The sequence below is a fragment of the Trichechus manatus genome, unplaced genomic scaffold, assembly GCF_000243295.1.
Source record: "Trichechus manatus latirostris isolate Lorelei unplaced genomic scaffold, TriManLat1.0 scaffold00037, whole genome shotgun sequence".
NCBI lineage: Eukaryota > Metazoa > Chordata > Mammalia > Sirenia > Trichechidae > Trichechus > Trichechus manatus.
The window spans coordinates 11,873,501-11,888,957 of NW_004443973.1; the positions used below are offsets into that span (position 1 = coordinate 11,873,501).

Consider the following 15,457-nt stretch of genomic DNA (forward strand, 5'->3'; position numbering starts at 1 on the left):
GAGCACCTCATTCCCAATCAGAGCCCTACTGCAAACTAGACATTATTAACTAGGGGAACTTAAGAGAACTGATTACCTCAAGGTGTGGGAAGGACTGAAAAACACATAAAAATAGCAGAACAACACTGCCCCGGCACAAAGCTTCCCTTGGTATAAAACCAGGATACTAAGCTGCCTGGTTTGCGGGATGGAAATCCTATTGTTCCTTCAGTTTCCTCTTTGAGAAAAAGATTTTCTTTGAATTCCCACGCACTGGCCTCAGCTCTGGAGCTGGATCAGGTGGCTCACATCTGAAGAGGTGAGGCTGCTACTGAAACATACCAGAGAAATCCAATCTGTCCAGCTGATAATAGACTTTAGTTACGCTCACTATTGTTAGAGTATAATTAACCAGCTGTCACCAAGTCGACTCTGACTCATGGTGACCTTGTGTGTGTCAGAGTGGGACTGTGCTCCATAGAGTATTCAATGACTGATTTCTTGGGAAGTAGATCCCCATGTCTTTCTTCAGAGGCACCTCTAAAACCCATTGCTGTCGAGTCGATCCCAACTCATAGTGACCCTACAGGACAGAGAAGACCTGCCCCACAGGGTTTCCAAGGAGCAGCTGGTGGATTTGAACTGCTGTCCTTTTGGTTAGCAGCCCAGTGCTTAACCACTGTGCCACGAGGGCTCCGAGAAGCACCTCTGAGTGGACTTAAATCACCCATCTTTTGGTTAGCAGCCAAGCATGTTAACCATTTGCACCACCAGAGCATCATTAGCACTGTCAAAATTTGGGGCAAAAATCCTCTTTTAGATTATAAACAGAGGAAGCACAGTAATACTTCATAAATTACAAACTGCTTTCACCACATCATCTCATTTGATCCCACCACAAACATTTGCAGGAATTACTATTTGACACTTTTTTTAACTGATGGGAAAATAAAAATTCAATTGTTAAGGATATTGCTGCCCTGTGTTGTAGGGTCAGTCAGCGTCAAAGCTGGAACCCGGAGCAGAGCCCGAGCCTCTGAATTCTCAAGGTCAGCCATCAACTTCCACCAGGGGCCTGCACTTGCTTGGGAACACAGCTTGGGTGTTCCAGGCCACAGAGGCCTCTTAGGGAGGGAACTAGAGAGCGTATAAACTGGCACTTACTTCATGCTGTATTCAGGCTCCTACAGGCACCCTACTACAACCACCACCCACCACCTCACAACCACAAACCAATTTTCCACACTGGCTTTCAAAGGCAGAAATTGAGGAAATGGTTGTGGTAGCAAATGAGTGCTTTCCCGAGACATTCTGTTCTAAACCATCTGCTGGAAAATTCAAATGGGGACTAGAAGGAGAGATTTTTTTCCTCCTCTGTGCTACACCCTCCTGATTAAAGGAGAGACAACACACACACTTAATTTTTTAAGAAAATGACTTTATGAAACCATTGTGGACACTGCAGGTCTATTTTCCTGTTATTTAGGCAGAATTTTCAACCTGGCCAACAGAAAATATTTTACAAAAAGTTCTGGGTACTTACCTATTGAAGGATTATAACCAGTGGGTTTAGCAGTATATTCAAAGCAGGCCTTAACCTTGAGGCTGTATAAAACCAAACACATGTTTCTTAAAAGACATATTATTGCAGTAGGAAAAAACCAAAGGGTTTCCCCAGCTCTCGAATGCCCCCACAACCCACTGAGGAGTAAAATGTTATATATTCACTAGGCAGATTCCTCTTCCCTTTGCCCAGCTCTCTTTTAATCTTCCCTGTGGCTCCTTGGGCAACAGGGTCATCATAAAGCAGAGGTGTAAAACTGCGGAGAACTACACAGTAACAGCAGAACCCTCACCATATCCCACTAGGCGCTGCACACGACATTTTCTTGCTGAGATCAATTTTGTCAGGTGTTACTGTGATGGTTTTCTGAACGTTAATCACAGGACGGGATCTAAAGACAAAGGAGTTAAAAAAAAAAACCAAGCTCAGACTTTTGTCACCTTCAACGTAAGATGAATTCACCGACTAAATGGCATCCTTGGCTGCCTACATCTATTGTCATGGAGTCAATTCCGACTCATAGTGACCATATAGGACAGAGAAGAACTGCCCCCCAGGGTTTCCAAGGCTGTAATCTTTACGGAATCAGACTGCCACATCTTTCTCCAGCCAAGCAGCTGGTGGGTTCGAACCATCAACCTTTCAGTTAGCAGCCCAGTGCTAAAGAAAATAATTACTAACAAATACAATTTAAAACCTGATTGTACAACATTTATTTGAAAATTAAAAACTTATAAAATTATTTATAAAAAATTATATAATTCATTATAATTTCAACACTAGAGTTTTTAAATAGACAGCAATATGGGCACATGTAATAGTTTCAGTTTTAAAGCAAATATTATGTGGTCGTCCCCATACAAACCCCCAAGTAGTCTTGTATATCCTTCCAGAGACATACCACAGTGTATGTGTTTCTATTACAATTGTATCTAAAATTAAATATAAAAAAAAATAAAATTTCAAAACATGAGTGCTTTTTATGCTTATTGTTCTGTTCTCTTTTTCCCCCCTCATTCATTAACATTTCAGAGATCTCCAGTCTCGAAACAGGGATCTACTACTTCATCGCTCTCCACAGCCGATGGGGTTGCACTGTTATCAGCCTTCCTAACTGAGAGACATTGATGTTGTTTCCAGGCTTTCTGTTCTGGCAAACATCCTTGTACATACATTGTTGCACACATTTGACTTTAGCTGTAAGATAAACTTCTAGAAGCAGAATTTGAGTCAAAAAATATGTGCATTTTAAATTATAAGTAATATTGCCAAAATACCCTCCAAAAAAGATTATGCAAAATACACTTAACACCTGGGATGTTAACTGTCAGGTTTCTACATATACATGAATTTTAGTAAAACAAGCTACCTTTGACTGAAGCCTCCATCTTAGAAACAACTGCCCTCCTTCCTTATCCTTCCTCAGAATCTGCCATCCTTAACCTTAAATCTTTGTCTTCCTGCTGCCAGAATTTACTACAACTTTTCAGTGCTGCACTATAACTGTGTAAGCAAAAACTTAAACCCCTTAACCTTTCCCATAGGAGTCCCATCTCTGCTCTGCATAACCAAACCTGCAAACACTCAAGAAGCTGAATCCCACACCTTTATCCTTTCTCACCACATAAACACATCTTGTCTCTCCCGTACATGTTAGTGTTCATATTGTCCCCTACTCTCCACAGACAAAAGGGCCACCAATGGCCAATCTCTCCCACAGTCATAAGAAATGCCAGTGTATGGCAGATTAGGGGATGGGGTGGGATGGGGAGATGCTGCCTCACCTCTCACCTCCAACACTTCTCAGCTAGAACTTAGAATAGGCTCTGTGGTTTCATTACCCCATGGTTTCAGTTAGACTGACTCTGGTGGGCTTGCAGTAAACCCAACCAGCCATCCTGAGGAATAGTGTTTCTACAGGAAAATGCATACCACATCCCAAACAGCTAGCTCAAACTTCTGGAATCAGTCTATTGGTAAGCTAGAGACAGCGTGAGTGAAAAACGAGTCCATTTAAGGTAAAGACGGGAGCCAATAAAAAGGTAAATACTGCTCAGATTCCCTGATCCTGTTTATTTCTTTTTCTTCAATTGTTTACCTTTCTAGTTTTTATTTTATATTAGCCAGCTGTGAGTTTCTAAAACACTAATGACATTTTTAAAAATAATATATTTTATTTTTGTTGTTCTTATTGAGAACATACACAGCAAAACATATACCAATTCAATAGTTTCTAGATGTATAATTTGGTGACACTGATAACATTCTTCAAGTTGTGCAACCATTCTCACCGGCCTTTTCTGAGTTGTTCCTCCCCTATTAACATAAACTCATTGATCCCATAGATAGATCTTAAAACAGCACAATGCTCAAGGCAGACATTCTTTACTAGTCAAGCTAAACTACTGTTTGGTTTTAAAAAGACTTCAAGGGAATATTTTTGCCTTAAGGTTTAAAGATTATCGCAGGGCTATAGTTTCAGGGGGTTCATCTACCCTCCATGACTCCAGAAAGTCTGGATTCCATGAGAATTTGAAATTCCGTTCTGCGTTTAGATAGATTCTTAACTCTTAAGCTTTGAGATCCTACTTAAAAGACAAATATTCAGAAATATTTTAAAATCAGTGTGTCACAGATACTGCAGTGTTTTACATATCACAGCTTTAGTGTTCTAGTGTGGCATAAATTTCAAAAGGAAATATTTTAACATATACTTCTGCCTAAAACCTATTTTGTTTTTTTTAAACATACAACACACACACACAATTCTGAAGACAGTATAAATGAATCATGAAAACTTGTCTTTCAACACAGGACTATGAAGCAAATTTGACTGGCTCAGCTGTCTCCTGTTTAATTGGCATTTATTTACTAACCACCCTAAAGTACTAATATAGCATGATGTAGTGAGGAAAACACTCAGGACTGAAGTTGGGAAGATTTGGGTACAAGGTCTTGTTCTCTCAAGATCCAGCCTTAGGAGCTCAGCAAGTCACCCAGCAAACCTGGGCCTCAGTTTGTGAAATAAGAGAATTGGTTCCTCTCTTGTTATATTAAGTTCTAGGATTCTAAAATTCACTACTATATATATGAGGAAAAGAAAGAACAAGTTTACAAGGTTCATGGTCATCCTACTTATGAGGACATTAAAAAGCTGTATTAAAATGTCAACTACACACAGACAGAAGCAAATATTTAACTGACTAAAGTTAGGTCAGAGTACCTGAGAGGTACAAATGGTTAATGTGCTTGGCTGCTAACCAAAAAGTCAGCATTTTAAATCCACCAGCAGCTGTGTGGGAGAAAGATGTGGCAGTCTGCTTCCATAAAGATTACAGCCTTGGAAACCCTATGGGGACAGTTCTACTTTGTCTTACAGGGTCGCTATGAGTCAGAATCGACTTGAAAGCAATGGGTAGGTGCATTTGATGATACCCAAAAAGTACAGAGATAACTCAAAACTCTTAAAAATTTTTCTGTGGAAAATGGGAATAGTGGGGAACTTGCACTTTCTACAATTCTGTATTTTTAACAAAAATGTGCTACTTTTAAAATTAAACAAAACAAATTTTTAATGATGATTTCCAGCAATGATGAAACCACTGGGAAAAGGGTTGCACAGCTGATGGCAATGCAAACTGTTGCAGCCTTTTTGGAGGTCATTTTGGTGAACCTGAGTCAAAAGTCTTAAAATGCACATACCCTTCAACTCAGCAATTTCACTTTCAGAAATTTATCATTAAGGAAATAATCAAGGGCATGAACAAAAGTAAGGATGTTTACCACAGCTTTGTGTATGGAGGCAAAAACATCTGGAAAGCAACATGGACGTCCAATAATAGCCCAGCAATTGGCTAAAGTAGAGGGTCAGTGAAAGAGAGACGACCCCCAAAGAGATGGACTGACGCAGTGGCTGCAACAATGGGCTCAAGCATAGCAACGGTAGTGATGATGGCGCAGGACTGCACAGTGTTTCATCCTGTTGTACATGAAGTCTCTATGAGTTGGAACTGACTCGATGGCACCCAACAACAACAACAGTTGGCTAAATAAACTATGTGATGCTTGATAGACAGCAGGTAACTTCATTTAGAAAAGTACTCAATGACATGGAAAAAAGCTCACTATGCATTATAAATTGACAAAAGCAGGTTATAAAGCAATGTACGTTATGATCTCAATTTTTAAAAACGCATATCTACATTTACAGAAAAAAGACTAGAAGACTATAAACCACAATTTCAGAGTTCAGTAATGGATGGAGAATTATACGGGATTTTTATTTTATTCTTTATTATTCTCTGTACTGTCAAATTTTACATGTAAACATAGTTCGTTCTTATCAAACTAAAAGTTTTAAAAATATATTTCTAAAGAGTTCTAATTCTGACCTATCCCTCAATTAGTTCAAATTTAGCAAGATCTTCCAAAATAAGTTTTTATTAAGTTGTTACACTATCCTCAAAAGAAAAATCTTTGAAATTCACACAGGTCTTCGCCTTTGAAGTACAGGCATTAGATTTCGGTAATTTCAACCCAAAATGTAAAAATTTCAGTGTAACCTTATTATTGAACATGCTTAAGTAAAGTCAGAGATAACACACCTGAAAACAGTTACTGAATCTGAGAGGGAACCAACAGCAACATCAGGGTAGGAATTTCTATCAAGGTCCATATTTCCAGCAATTGAATATCCAAAATAAGGTGATTTGCCCTCGAGAACCTGAAACGAGCAGGGCATCAGAATGGACACTGAGCCATCAACATGAGCTTCTTATCTATGCTTTGAAAAAAGGCACACAAGTTTCTCTGGAACTGAAGTTTAAGAGTTCACTTACAAATAAATTAGAATAAACTTATATACTTCATATATTTTATTTCGTACAAGTCACCTGATTTACACTGGTATCTCAAAGGATAAAAGACCCAATTCTTGAAGAGGTGGTGTACTATATAAAGTCAATCAGGATATTTCAGGCCAAATCCTTCTACCTGACCTCTAAATGTCTTATTTTTCTCAAAAGTAATTTTTAATTTTTGGAGCTTGAATTTCTCACGTAATTATAACCATCTGGTTCATTTGCCTGGCTTCACCTCTATTTAATAAGCTACTAAAGGAAGCATATCATATTTCCATCTCTTTATGCTGTCAGGGTCTTTTACCTTGGATTACTTTGATTTCTAATTTAACTAAGAAATTTCATCATTAAAATAAGTAGGTCATTGCATTTATATCTATTTCCAAGTTATCCTCTAGTAATATGTTTTAAAAAATTCATACTATTATAGACTTGTAAGTAAAACATGATTAGTGTGACAATCCACTTAAACCTAAATATTCTATTACAAGGCAAAAGGCTGAGACCCTTATTGTAGAAAGCCAGGTTACTGGGTTACCTGTGTTGGTTTGGTATTTACTCCATTCGCGGACCCATGATAGATAAAAACCTTTCCGTTATCATCATAGGGAGCTCCAACAGCAATATCTGTAGACAATATCACATTTGACAAACATTACATCTTTAAAACATCCCAATATAATGTTTTAAAATAAGATGCCATAAACACTCATTATTTTAAACAACCACATAATCCCTATAAATCATCACTATTTCACAATCTATTATCTACCTGGATAGCCATCTTGATTAATATCGCCAATATTTTTGACTGCAATGCCAAACATAGAATCTTTGGTTCCATTAAGACGAATTGGCTTGACATTACTCCACCTGCCTTGCTGGTTAATGTAGACATACACTGCACCTCCAACTTCTCCATCTCTATCAAAATACTGCGGGGCTCCAATAACTATATCTTGCCACCTAAAAACATAATTAGGGGAAGAACTGTGAATCATCAGCTAAAATACCAGCAAGCTTAGAAATAATAGTACCAGGCCAGATACTAAGGACAAAGAGATACCAACAAAAATCCAAGGTAGCCTATAATAAATGCCCGAAGAAAAGTATTGAGGAAAAGAACTCAAATCTAGTTTCCTAAATTAGAATTATAGTGCAGTGGGACTTCCAGGAAAGACCTTACCACCCCACCCAAACTGGCACCAATAGCCACAGATCTATGCATTGACCTTGTCACCCACCCGTTTTCAACAGGACATTCTGGATGCTCCAACAGTCGCGTAAGAAACCACTGAACAGAACCACGTAGGAGTCACTGCATAGGGTTAATTTCTTCTTTCAAATTTTAATTCTCATGGGCCCGTAATCCCAAGACACAAGCCAAATCTGAACATTGAAAATGTCATCCTATACCTTAGGAAAGGTAATGAACATCTACTGACATCATACAAGTGATGAAGATGTGATGGGATGGTACAAATCTAGCAGCAAAATAATTCTTTGAACCAATTAACCTGAAAAGAAGGCTCTACTCAAGACCTACAGAGGCCAGTCAAAGAAGCAATGAATTGCCATATAAAACAACCTAAGATGCTCTCACCCATCTTTGTTGAGGTCCACCACTGCCACATCATAGCCAAACGAAGAGGCCAGACCTTCCCCATCAAATATGTGCTCAGGTAGAAGAAGTGTAGACTTCATGTCCCTTTTTAGCAGAACCACAGCTCCGCTGTGGTTGGCTCTCGGAGCACCAGATACAAACGTGATCTCATCTTTAGAAACAATACCTTTCCCTGAGTCCAAAGAAAAGCCTAGAAAAACAAAATGCAGCCTCTCACATCAATCCTGTATTTCATGAGGTATCTGACATTGGTAATGCCATCTTTACCTTTTCCTCTTGCTTCCCATCTCTCTCCCAGGCCCTCCCACCAACTATTATATTTATAATATGAATGAGTTATAGAGCTCAGAGATTTGACACAAGTACAGAGTAGTAGGACTATTTCACTGCTTTCTATGGATATTAAGACTTTAAAAGAGAAGCATCTATGCTGTTTAGCATTTGTGTAACTTGAATTATGAAATTCATGTGTTTTGTGAGTGAATTTGAACCTCATTTTAATCCTGAAACTGTGATAAAAGGAGATCAAACTAGATATTAATGTGGGAAAGTTACATCATATACAGAGAGAACAATATTTGACTTGCAGTGCAATTGAGTTCATGTTATAAGGTTCTGCTATAATATAATGATTAGTATTTGATTCATGAATAGCTTCCATGTTCATCAATCTCCTTGGTAACTGGGCAAAATCAATGCTAACATCGTTAATATACCATAGATAGCATTTCATTATTTTGGACCAACTCAGTTCTCAGACACAAACGTGCAAACGTAACCATGATTGATGATATATAGTATTTTGAGAATCTAGTATAAACAATAGAGGTGACTAAGTTGTCACTGATCTCAAATACATTCTTGTTCAGAGGACAAAAAACCATTAGTACACTAAATATAAAGCATCTGGTAGGATTCAGATGACAAATACTGACATTTGGCAAAGAACAAATATAAGTGCCCATTCAAATCGAGTACATCTTTCTATATAAAGGTGAAGCAGGTGCAGAATAATATAAGCTCACCCCTTTTATTGGGCTATATTTATGAAAGGCATCACCACTACTGTTACAGTTCTCAAATTGTGAAGTGAGGTGAAAAACATACGAGCTACAGGTTTAGAATAGGGCGATATAATCCAATCCAGCTCTGAAAGCTATCTGGCAGCAGAGCTTCAAACATGGCATGCTTTTTGTGTGTGCTGCACTTGAAATGAAATAGAAAAAAAAAAGATTTATGCTCTGTATGGATCAAACATTTTTTTTTCAAATGACCATGACCAAGACAATTTATTTGTCATCTCAGAGGTCACAAACCTAGGTAGCTATTCATCATCACATCAGGGGATGTGTCAGGCTTCTCCCTGGGAGGCTGTGTTTTATAAACAAACTGATCGGGATCTGTATAGGAGACACTGGTCAGAAACAGCAGGCCTGTACACATGCACGGGACGGAAGAGATTGAAGGAAAAAACAATTATGCTCCGTAATAGGCAAGGACGGCTGTCGCAGTTCTCGCCGAAGGATGAGGTCATCATTGCATTGGCAAGCTGTGATCTTTCCCAGCTTCTGAAACTTCCAGGAGATCATTTTATCCCTAAGACCCACTGATCTTTTGAAATGACAGATTCACAGACAGTATGGACAACCAAAATGTAACAACGAGAACTTAATTTTTTTTAAGGCATCTACTTTTGAGAAAATGCATTCTAAAAGTGGCAAATGTGTTTCATAAAAATGTTTACTACTTTAAAATGTTCTACCAGCAATAATGGCTATAAAATCCCCGGGCATCTATCTTGAAGACCAAAGTGTTGGTTTCTTGACCAGATCAATTAAGATTAAATACTTTTCATCATAACTAGTCTCTAAATAATGTATTTGCAGAGAGAGAGGTTGTCTGTTAAAATATATTCAAATAAAATATTGGTATGTTGATAATATTTACCTGGAAAAGGATTTTACCTTGAAAAACTGTGTTAAACAATTAATTGAGATTGCAAACCGCTCAACTGGTTCCCTTCCTGCCCTGCAAGGCCACTAACATCCCATTCACACACCCAGCTGTTTCCCCTGCTGCTCCTGTGAGTTTCACAAGTATTTCTTTCCTTGGCTGGGAGAATGAATACTGTGTGACCTTAGACTAAGAAATTAATCTAAGCTGCAGTCTTTCTCATCAGCAAAAGAGGGACAATAATATCTATCACATTGTTGGGAAGATTAAATGAGATAAGATATGTAAAGTGCTAAATATAGTGTCTGGCTTGCAGCACACAGTAGGTGCTTAATAATTAAGCACAATTTTTCTCTTCTATCTTCCATATCTTATACCAAGTTTTAACTTTTTAGGGGGGAGGGTAGGATGCTGAAAATTTTTTTTTTTACATTTAACAGTATGGTTCATACATATTTATACAATTAGAACAATTTTTTCAGAGTATGTATATTAAGACATTAGTTAGAATAATTCATATCTATACCTGTTTTTTCCTTTTTCATGTTCCATAGTTCCAGTAATATCTCTAAGCTTATGAGTACTTTTCTCCTTATGATTTTTTTTTTTTAAACAGGTTACTATTTAGGTTTGGGAGATTTTTTACATTTTTTTCTAAGAAATGCACAGTAATTATTCTTTATGTCAATTCATACCAAGAATTAAAGCTTTTAAAAGCCTTTTGTAATTATCATAATGCACATGAATAATTTAGGACACCCATTAGTCATGCAAACAAGTCTTAGGAGGTAAGGAATTGGCACTCAGACACATTCTGGGTGTCCTCGAAGCTACTTTAGCAGTCTTGCGCAGCCTCAGTCAGAAAGCCCCCGTGCCACCCACCAGGGGCTCTGTGACATGGGGGCCCCAATCCAGAAGCAAAGCCAACCTTTGGGGACCAGCAATCATACAGTAAGGACCCAGAGGTCTTGAACTGCCATTTAAGAGTTACTTTACGAATGTAGCTCTTAAGAGAATCTCTAGAAAGAAGCATTGAAGGGAGAAAGAAGGCGGCTCGGTATACTATGAACATCCTTGCCTTCTATCTTGGCTGCATGAATAGCCCATTTCAGGTTACAGAGGACGCCATTAGCTCAGGAGACGGGCTTCCAAGCAGGGAGATGATCAATTTTAGGAGATAATAGGTGTCTCCTCATCTGAAGGATTCTAAACACCAGTCAGGTAACCTCGGGATCACCAACGTTTAAATCAAATTCCTGCAAATGCAGCCAGGGACCCCTGACTCCAGCTGGTTCTCGACCTGAGGAGTCCAGGCTCCTGTGGGCCCTGGGAGGGGAGTATCACACAGCGCTCACTCCTACCTAAATAACTGTTGGCAGGAACAGGAACTAGACTTTCGTCATGGTTACTCTCTCCACCAACTTCATAAGGCCCATCTTCAAAGATGTTCATGTCAAAAAAAGAGTTATTCTTTTGCTCTACGCGAACAATCCCTGAAGGAGTGAAATGGCAAAAACAAAAAAAAAAAATGAAGATGAAACAAAATAAAGTAAATGGTTCCTAATATTCATCCCCCATGCTATCACTGAGTACAGGGAGAAAAAGTCTGAAGGAAGAAAAGACAGAGGAAAGATGACTTTTAAGGTTGTTAAAATAATGTTAATGTGCATTTTTACATCAAAGAAAACTGTTGTAGTAATTAAAAAAAAAAGAAAAGAAAGAAAGAAATGTTCCCTGCTTTTTCATGAACTATCTCTACAATGCCATGAAACTAGATGGAAACTGGAATATGTTTACTTAGTTAACAAAACCTACAAAAACCAATTTTTTAAATTGACATGAACTTAATACATATGATATTTTACATTCTCTGTAACCCAAGATCAGTTGAGCTCCTTTGCTCTACGGTACAAGTGAAATCAACATTTTGATCTTTTCTTTAAATCACAGGAACCAAGATTTGATCTTTTCAAAATGCTCACAATTATCTAATTAGAAAGACAAGATCACACAGTAAGTCCAAATTATACAACTTTTTAAAAATGGCAACATTTTAGGTCAGGGTTTATAAAAGCAGTTAAGACATACTGCCCATAAGTTGCAACATACATAGTTGGTGGGTATTTTTGTTTTGTTTTACTATATATGACATTGGAAACCCCGGTGGCATACTAGTTAAGAGCTATGGCTGCTAACCAAAAGGTCAGCAATTCAAATCCACCAGGCCCTCCTTGGAAACCATATGGGGCAGTTCTACTCTGTCTTATAGGGTCACCATGAGTCAGAATTGATTCAATGGCAATGGGTTTGGTTTTTATTTTTTTATATATGACATCTATTCTTGCTAAAATAAAAATATTTCTAAATTCAACACTTTATTTCAATTAGATCAGAATCACCTGACAAATATCATCCCATGAAAGTTCCTTCTGGGGCAGGAAGGCAAAAGGAAATTACTTGCACAGGTACATCTACAGCTGATAGAGCAGAGGAAGTTTTCCCAAAAATCATTTTGTGATAGGAATTAAAACTTGAATTTTTTTTTATTATTACTATACTTTAGATGAAGATTTACAGAACAAATTAGTTTCTCATTTAATAATTAACACACACATTGTTTTGTGACATTGGTTGCCAACCCCACAACACGTCAACACTCTCTCCTTCTCGACCTTGGGCTCCCCATTTCCGTTCATCCAGCTTCCTGTCCCCTCCCGCCTTCTAGTCCTTGTCCCTGGCCTGGTGTGCCCACTTAATCTCATTTTGTTTTATGGGCCTGTCTAATCTTTGGCTGAAGGGTGTACCTCAGGAGTGACTTTAGTACTAAATTAAAAGGTGTCCGAGGCCACACTCTCGGTTTCTCCAGTCTGTCAGACCTGTAGGTCTGGTCTTTTTTTGTGAGTTAGAACTTTGTTCTACATCTTTTTCCAGCTCTGTTCAGGACCCTCTATTGTGATCCCTGTCAGAGTAAAAACTTGAAATTGTTTTAATGGAAAAGAAAACTTTTTCTAAGTTTTTCCTCACTAGTGAAAATGTTATAACACAGAATTTATTTTGATAAGTATCTCAAAAAATGTTTTATGTCCAAATCATATACATTTCCCCTCATCATGGACTAGAGTTAGGAAAATCATCCTTTATGATATAGTGGCTTTCTATACTTTCCTAATTTCTTCAAAAGTTAAACTTTTATAACAGGAACTGACCAGATTCATCCAGTCAAAAAAGTGAGCAATTTTCCTCCTTTCCACTCAGTGTTTTCTTTTTACCCACACCACAATAATAATCAAACAATACCAATAAGTTACTTTTCCTCAAGTTATCTGAAATTATTGTCTCAAAAGTCCCTAACGTGTCTGACATCTGCCCTTCTGACTTTATAGATTTATTAGCAAAGCATAGCCTCCTAGGATAAAGTACAAAAGAAAATTCTGTAATCACACAGTGTTATTTGTACACCAAATCAAAAACCAAACCCATTGCTGTCCAGTTAATTCTGACTCATAGAGACCCTACAGGACAGGGTAGAACTGTCCCATAGGATTTCCAAGGCTGTAATCTTTACGGGAGCAGACTGTCATGTCTTTCCCCCAAAAAGCAGCTGGTGGGTTCGAGCTGCCGACCTTCTGGTTAGCAGCCAAGCGCTTTAACCACTGCACTACCAGGGCTCATTTATTTGTACACAGCACCACTTAATTCTTCATGGTGTTCATAACACTAACTTAAAATTAAAACCTTTAGCTTCATAAAACAGGCAAACATGAAACAGCAAAAACTACTCATGCTAATTATTATATTCCTACAGAAAAAAAAAAAAGTTAACTGCTTGTATCCATGAAAATTACTGGTAAAAGGGGAAAAAACCCAAAAAAACTCTCAACACTTAAACAAACAGACATTTTCACCAATACTTGTTTTTAAAAAATCATGATTTAGAGAATTCAATTTATCCTTCCCCACTTCTATAACAAACAAATGCCTTATGATACGTTTTGTCTTAACTTAAAATGTACTAAACCATGGTACATTTTATAGTAATTATATAGACATTCTAATCTCTATTTCTATAAATAAAAATGCCATACCTTTCCAGTTGTAAGTACCCGGGGCTCCAAACACAATGTAATGAAAGTCTTTAGTAAAAGTAGCTGCTACACCTTGCTGGCAAGAACCGAATTTCTCATGGCCTCTCAAACGACCATCACAAAAGCTCCAATCTCCTCCATCCATATCATCTTCAATCCTGAGATTCTGACTGAGGACGTAACACCTCCCAAAGATGTCTCGGGATTCCTGCTTCGTATTAACATGTTGCCTTTTTTCATATCGGTGAGCACATGTCTGCAAATACATGGAATAAAGTAGCCTGTTTGTGTCTATAAACCTTAATAGCATTGTCAATAATAAAGGGGTTAATACTAAAAACAAAAAACTGGTTGCCATCAAGTTCACTCCAACTCATGGTAACCCCGCACGTGTCAGAGTAGAACTGTGCTCCATGGGGTATTCAGCGGCTGATTTTTAGGAAGTAGACAGCAAGGACTTTCTTCTGAGGTGCCTCTGGGTAGACTCAAATCTCCAATTTCCTGGTTAGCAGCTGAGCGTCTTAACTGTATGCACCACCCAGGGACTCTGATGATTAAGCATGTCCTCACTCTGGGACTGGATCCCAAATCAGTAACTTATCAAAAGTGCCCCCCAAGAAGGCTATTACCTGAATCTAGAAACTGGAATCTCTTCCTTGTTTTCACCCAGAGAGTAATATCGTAAGCCAAATATTAAACGCAAGGCAATTTACTTATAACTTTACATGTCACGTAGACAAAGGGAAACATCTTCTTATTTAATTTTCTTAATTTAATTGGCTTTTAATGACTGTATAAACTTCCACATCAGCATGTTTATAAAAATAAGCAATTCTGTCTGGAGGAGAGAAGTCACAGACATATTTTCACAAAGATCGAGTAAACATAATTCGTATTTTTCTTTTACCCACACTAGTTCCTTGTCGTCAGTCCTAATTTACATTCTAAACTCTGAGATTATTTCCCTAGAAATATTTATTTTGTAACACAGAAAGAATTATACTGCCGGAAGAGGTGTAATAATCTCTATGATTTTTACCAGGTATTCATGGTTACCCTCAATATAACACAAGCTGAAAATATTTTACAATATCCAAGTCATTTTCCCATGTGTGTCCCCCCTTAAGTATCAAAATTCAGTGTCCAGTAAAATAGCCATTTTTCTCAAAATTCTATATAAATTTGTTACAACAACCAGGCTGCCTACACAATCCATCTAACAAACTCTGTTTTCTTCATTACCTATTGAAGAAGCTCAGAATAAATCACAAGCGAGTTTAAAATTATCTGACAGTACTTTCTGTAACCATTCCCATGTTTTTTAAACTTATTGATAAGAGCTATAGTGGTTAAGAGCTCAGGCTGCTAACCAAAAGGTCAGCAGTTCAAATCT

At 37.8% G+C, this 15,457-nt stretch overlaps 1 protein-coding gene across 7 annotated transcripts in view; it reads right to left on the reverse strand.

Moving 5' to 3' along the window:
• The window catches only part of ITGA6 (integrin subunit alpha 6), a 100,164-nt gene that overhangs the window by 43,076 nt on the left and 41,631 nt on the right, over positions 1 to 15,457 (reverse strand). For all 7 annotated transcript variants that reach the window (XR_002823967.1, XM_023730569.1, XM_023730567.1 and 4 more), the window contains exons 4-11: positions 14,065 to 14,320; positions 11,341 to 11,472; positions 8,006 to 8,216; positions 7,175 to 7,368; positions 6,941 to 7,029; positions 6,148 to 6,266; positions 1,836 to 1,934; positions 1,523 to 1,584 (exon numbers count right to left, since the gene is read on the reverse strand). Coding sequence is in view for 6 of the 7 variants with exons in the window: in XM_023730569.1 (XP_023586337.1) it covers positions 1,523 to 1,584; positions 1,836 to 1,934; positions 6,148 to 6,266; positions 6,941 to 7,029; positions 7,175 to 7,368; positions 8,006 to 8,216; positions 11,341 to 11,472; positions 14,065 to 14,320 (1,162 nt within the window). In the remaining variant the exon portion in view is untranslated. The remainder of the gene's footprint in view (positions 1 to 1,522; positions 1,585 to 1,835; positions 1,935 to 6,147; positions 6,267 to 6,940; positions 7,030 to 7,174; positions 7,369 to 8,005; positions 8,217 to 11,340; positions 11,473 to 14,064; positions 14,321 to 15,457) is intronic.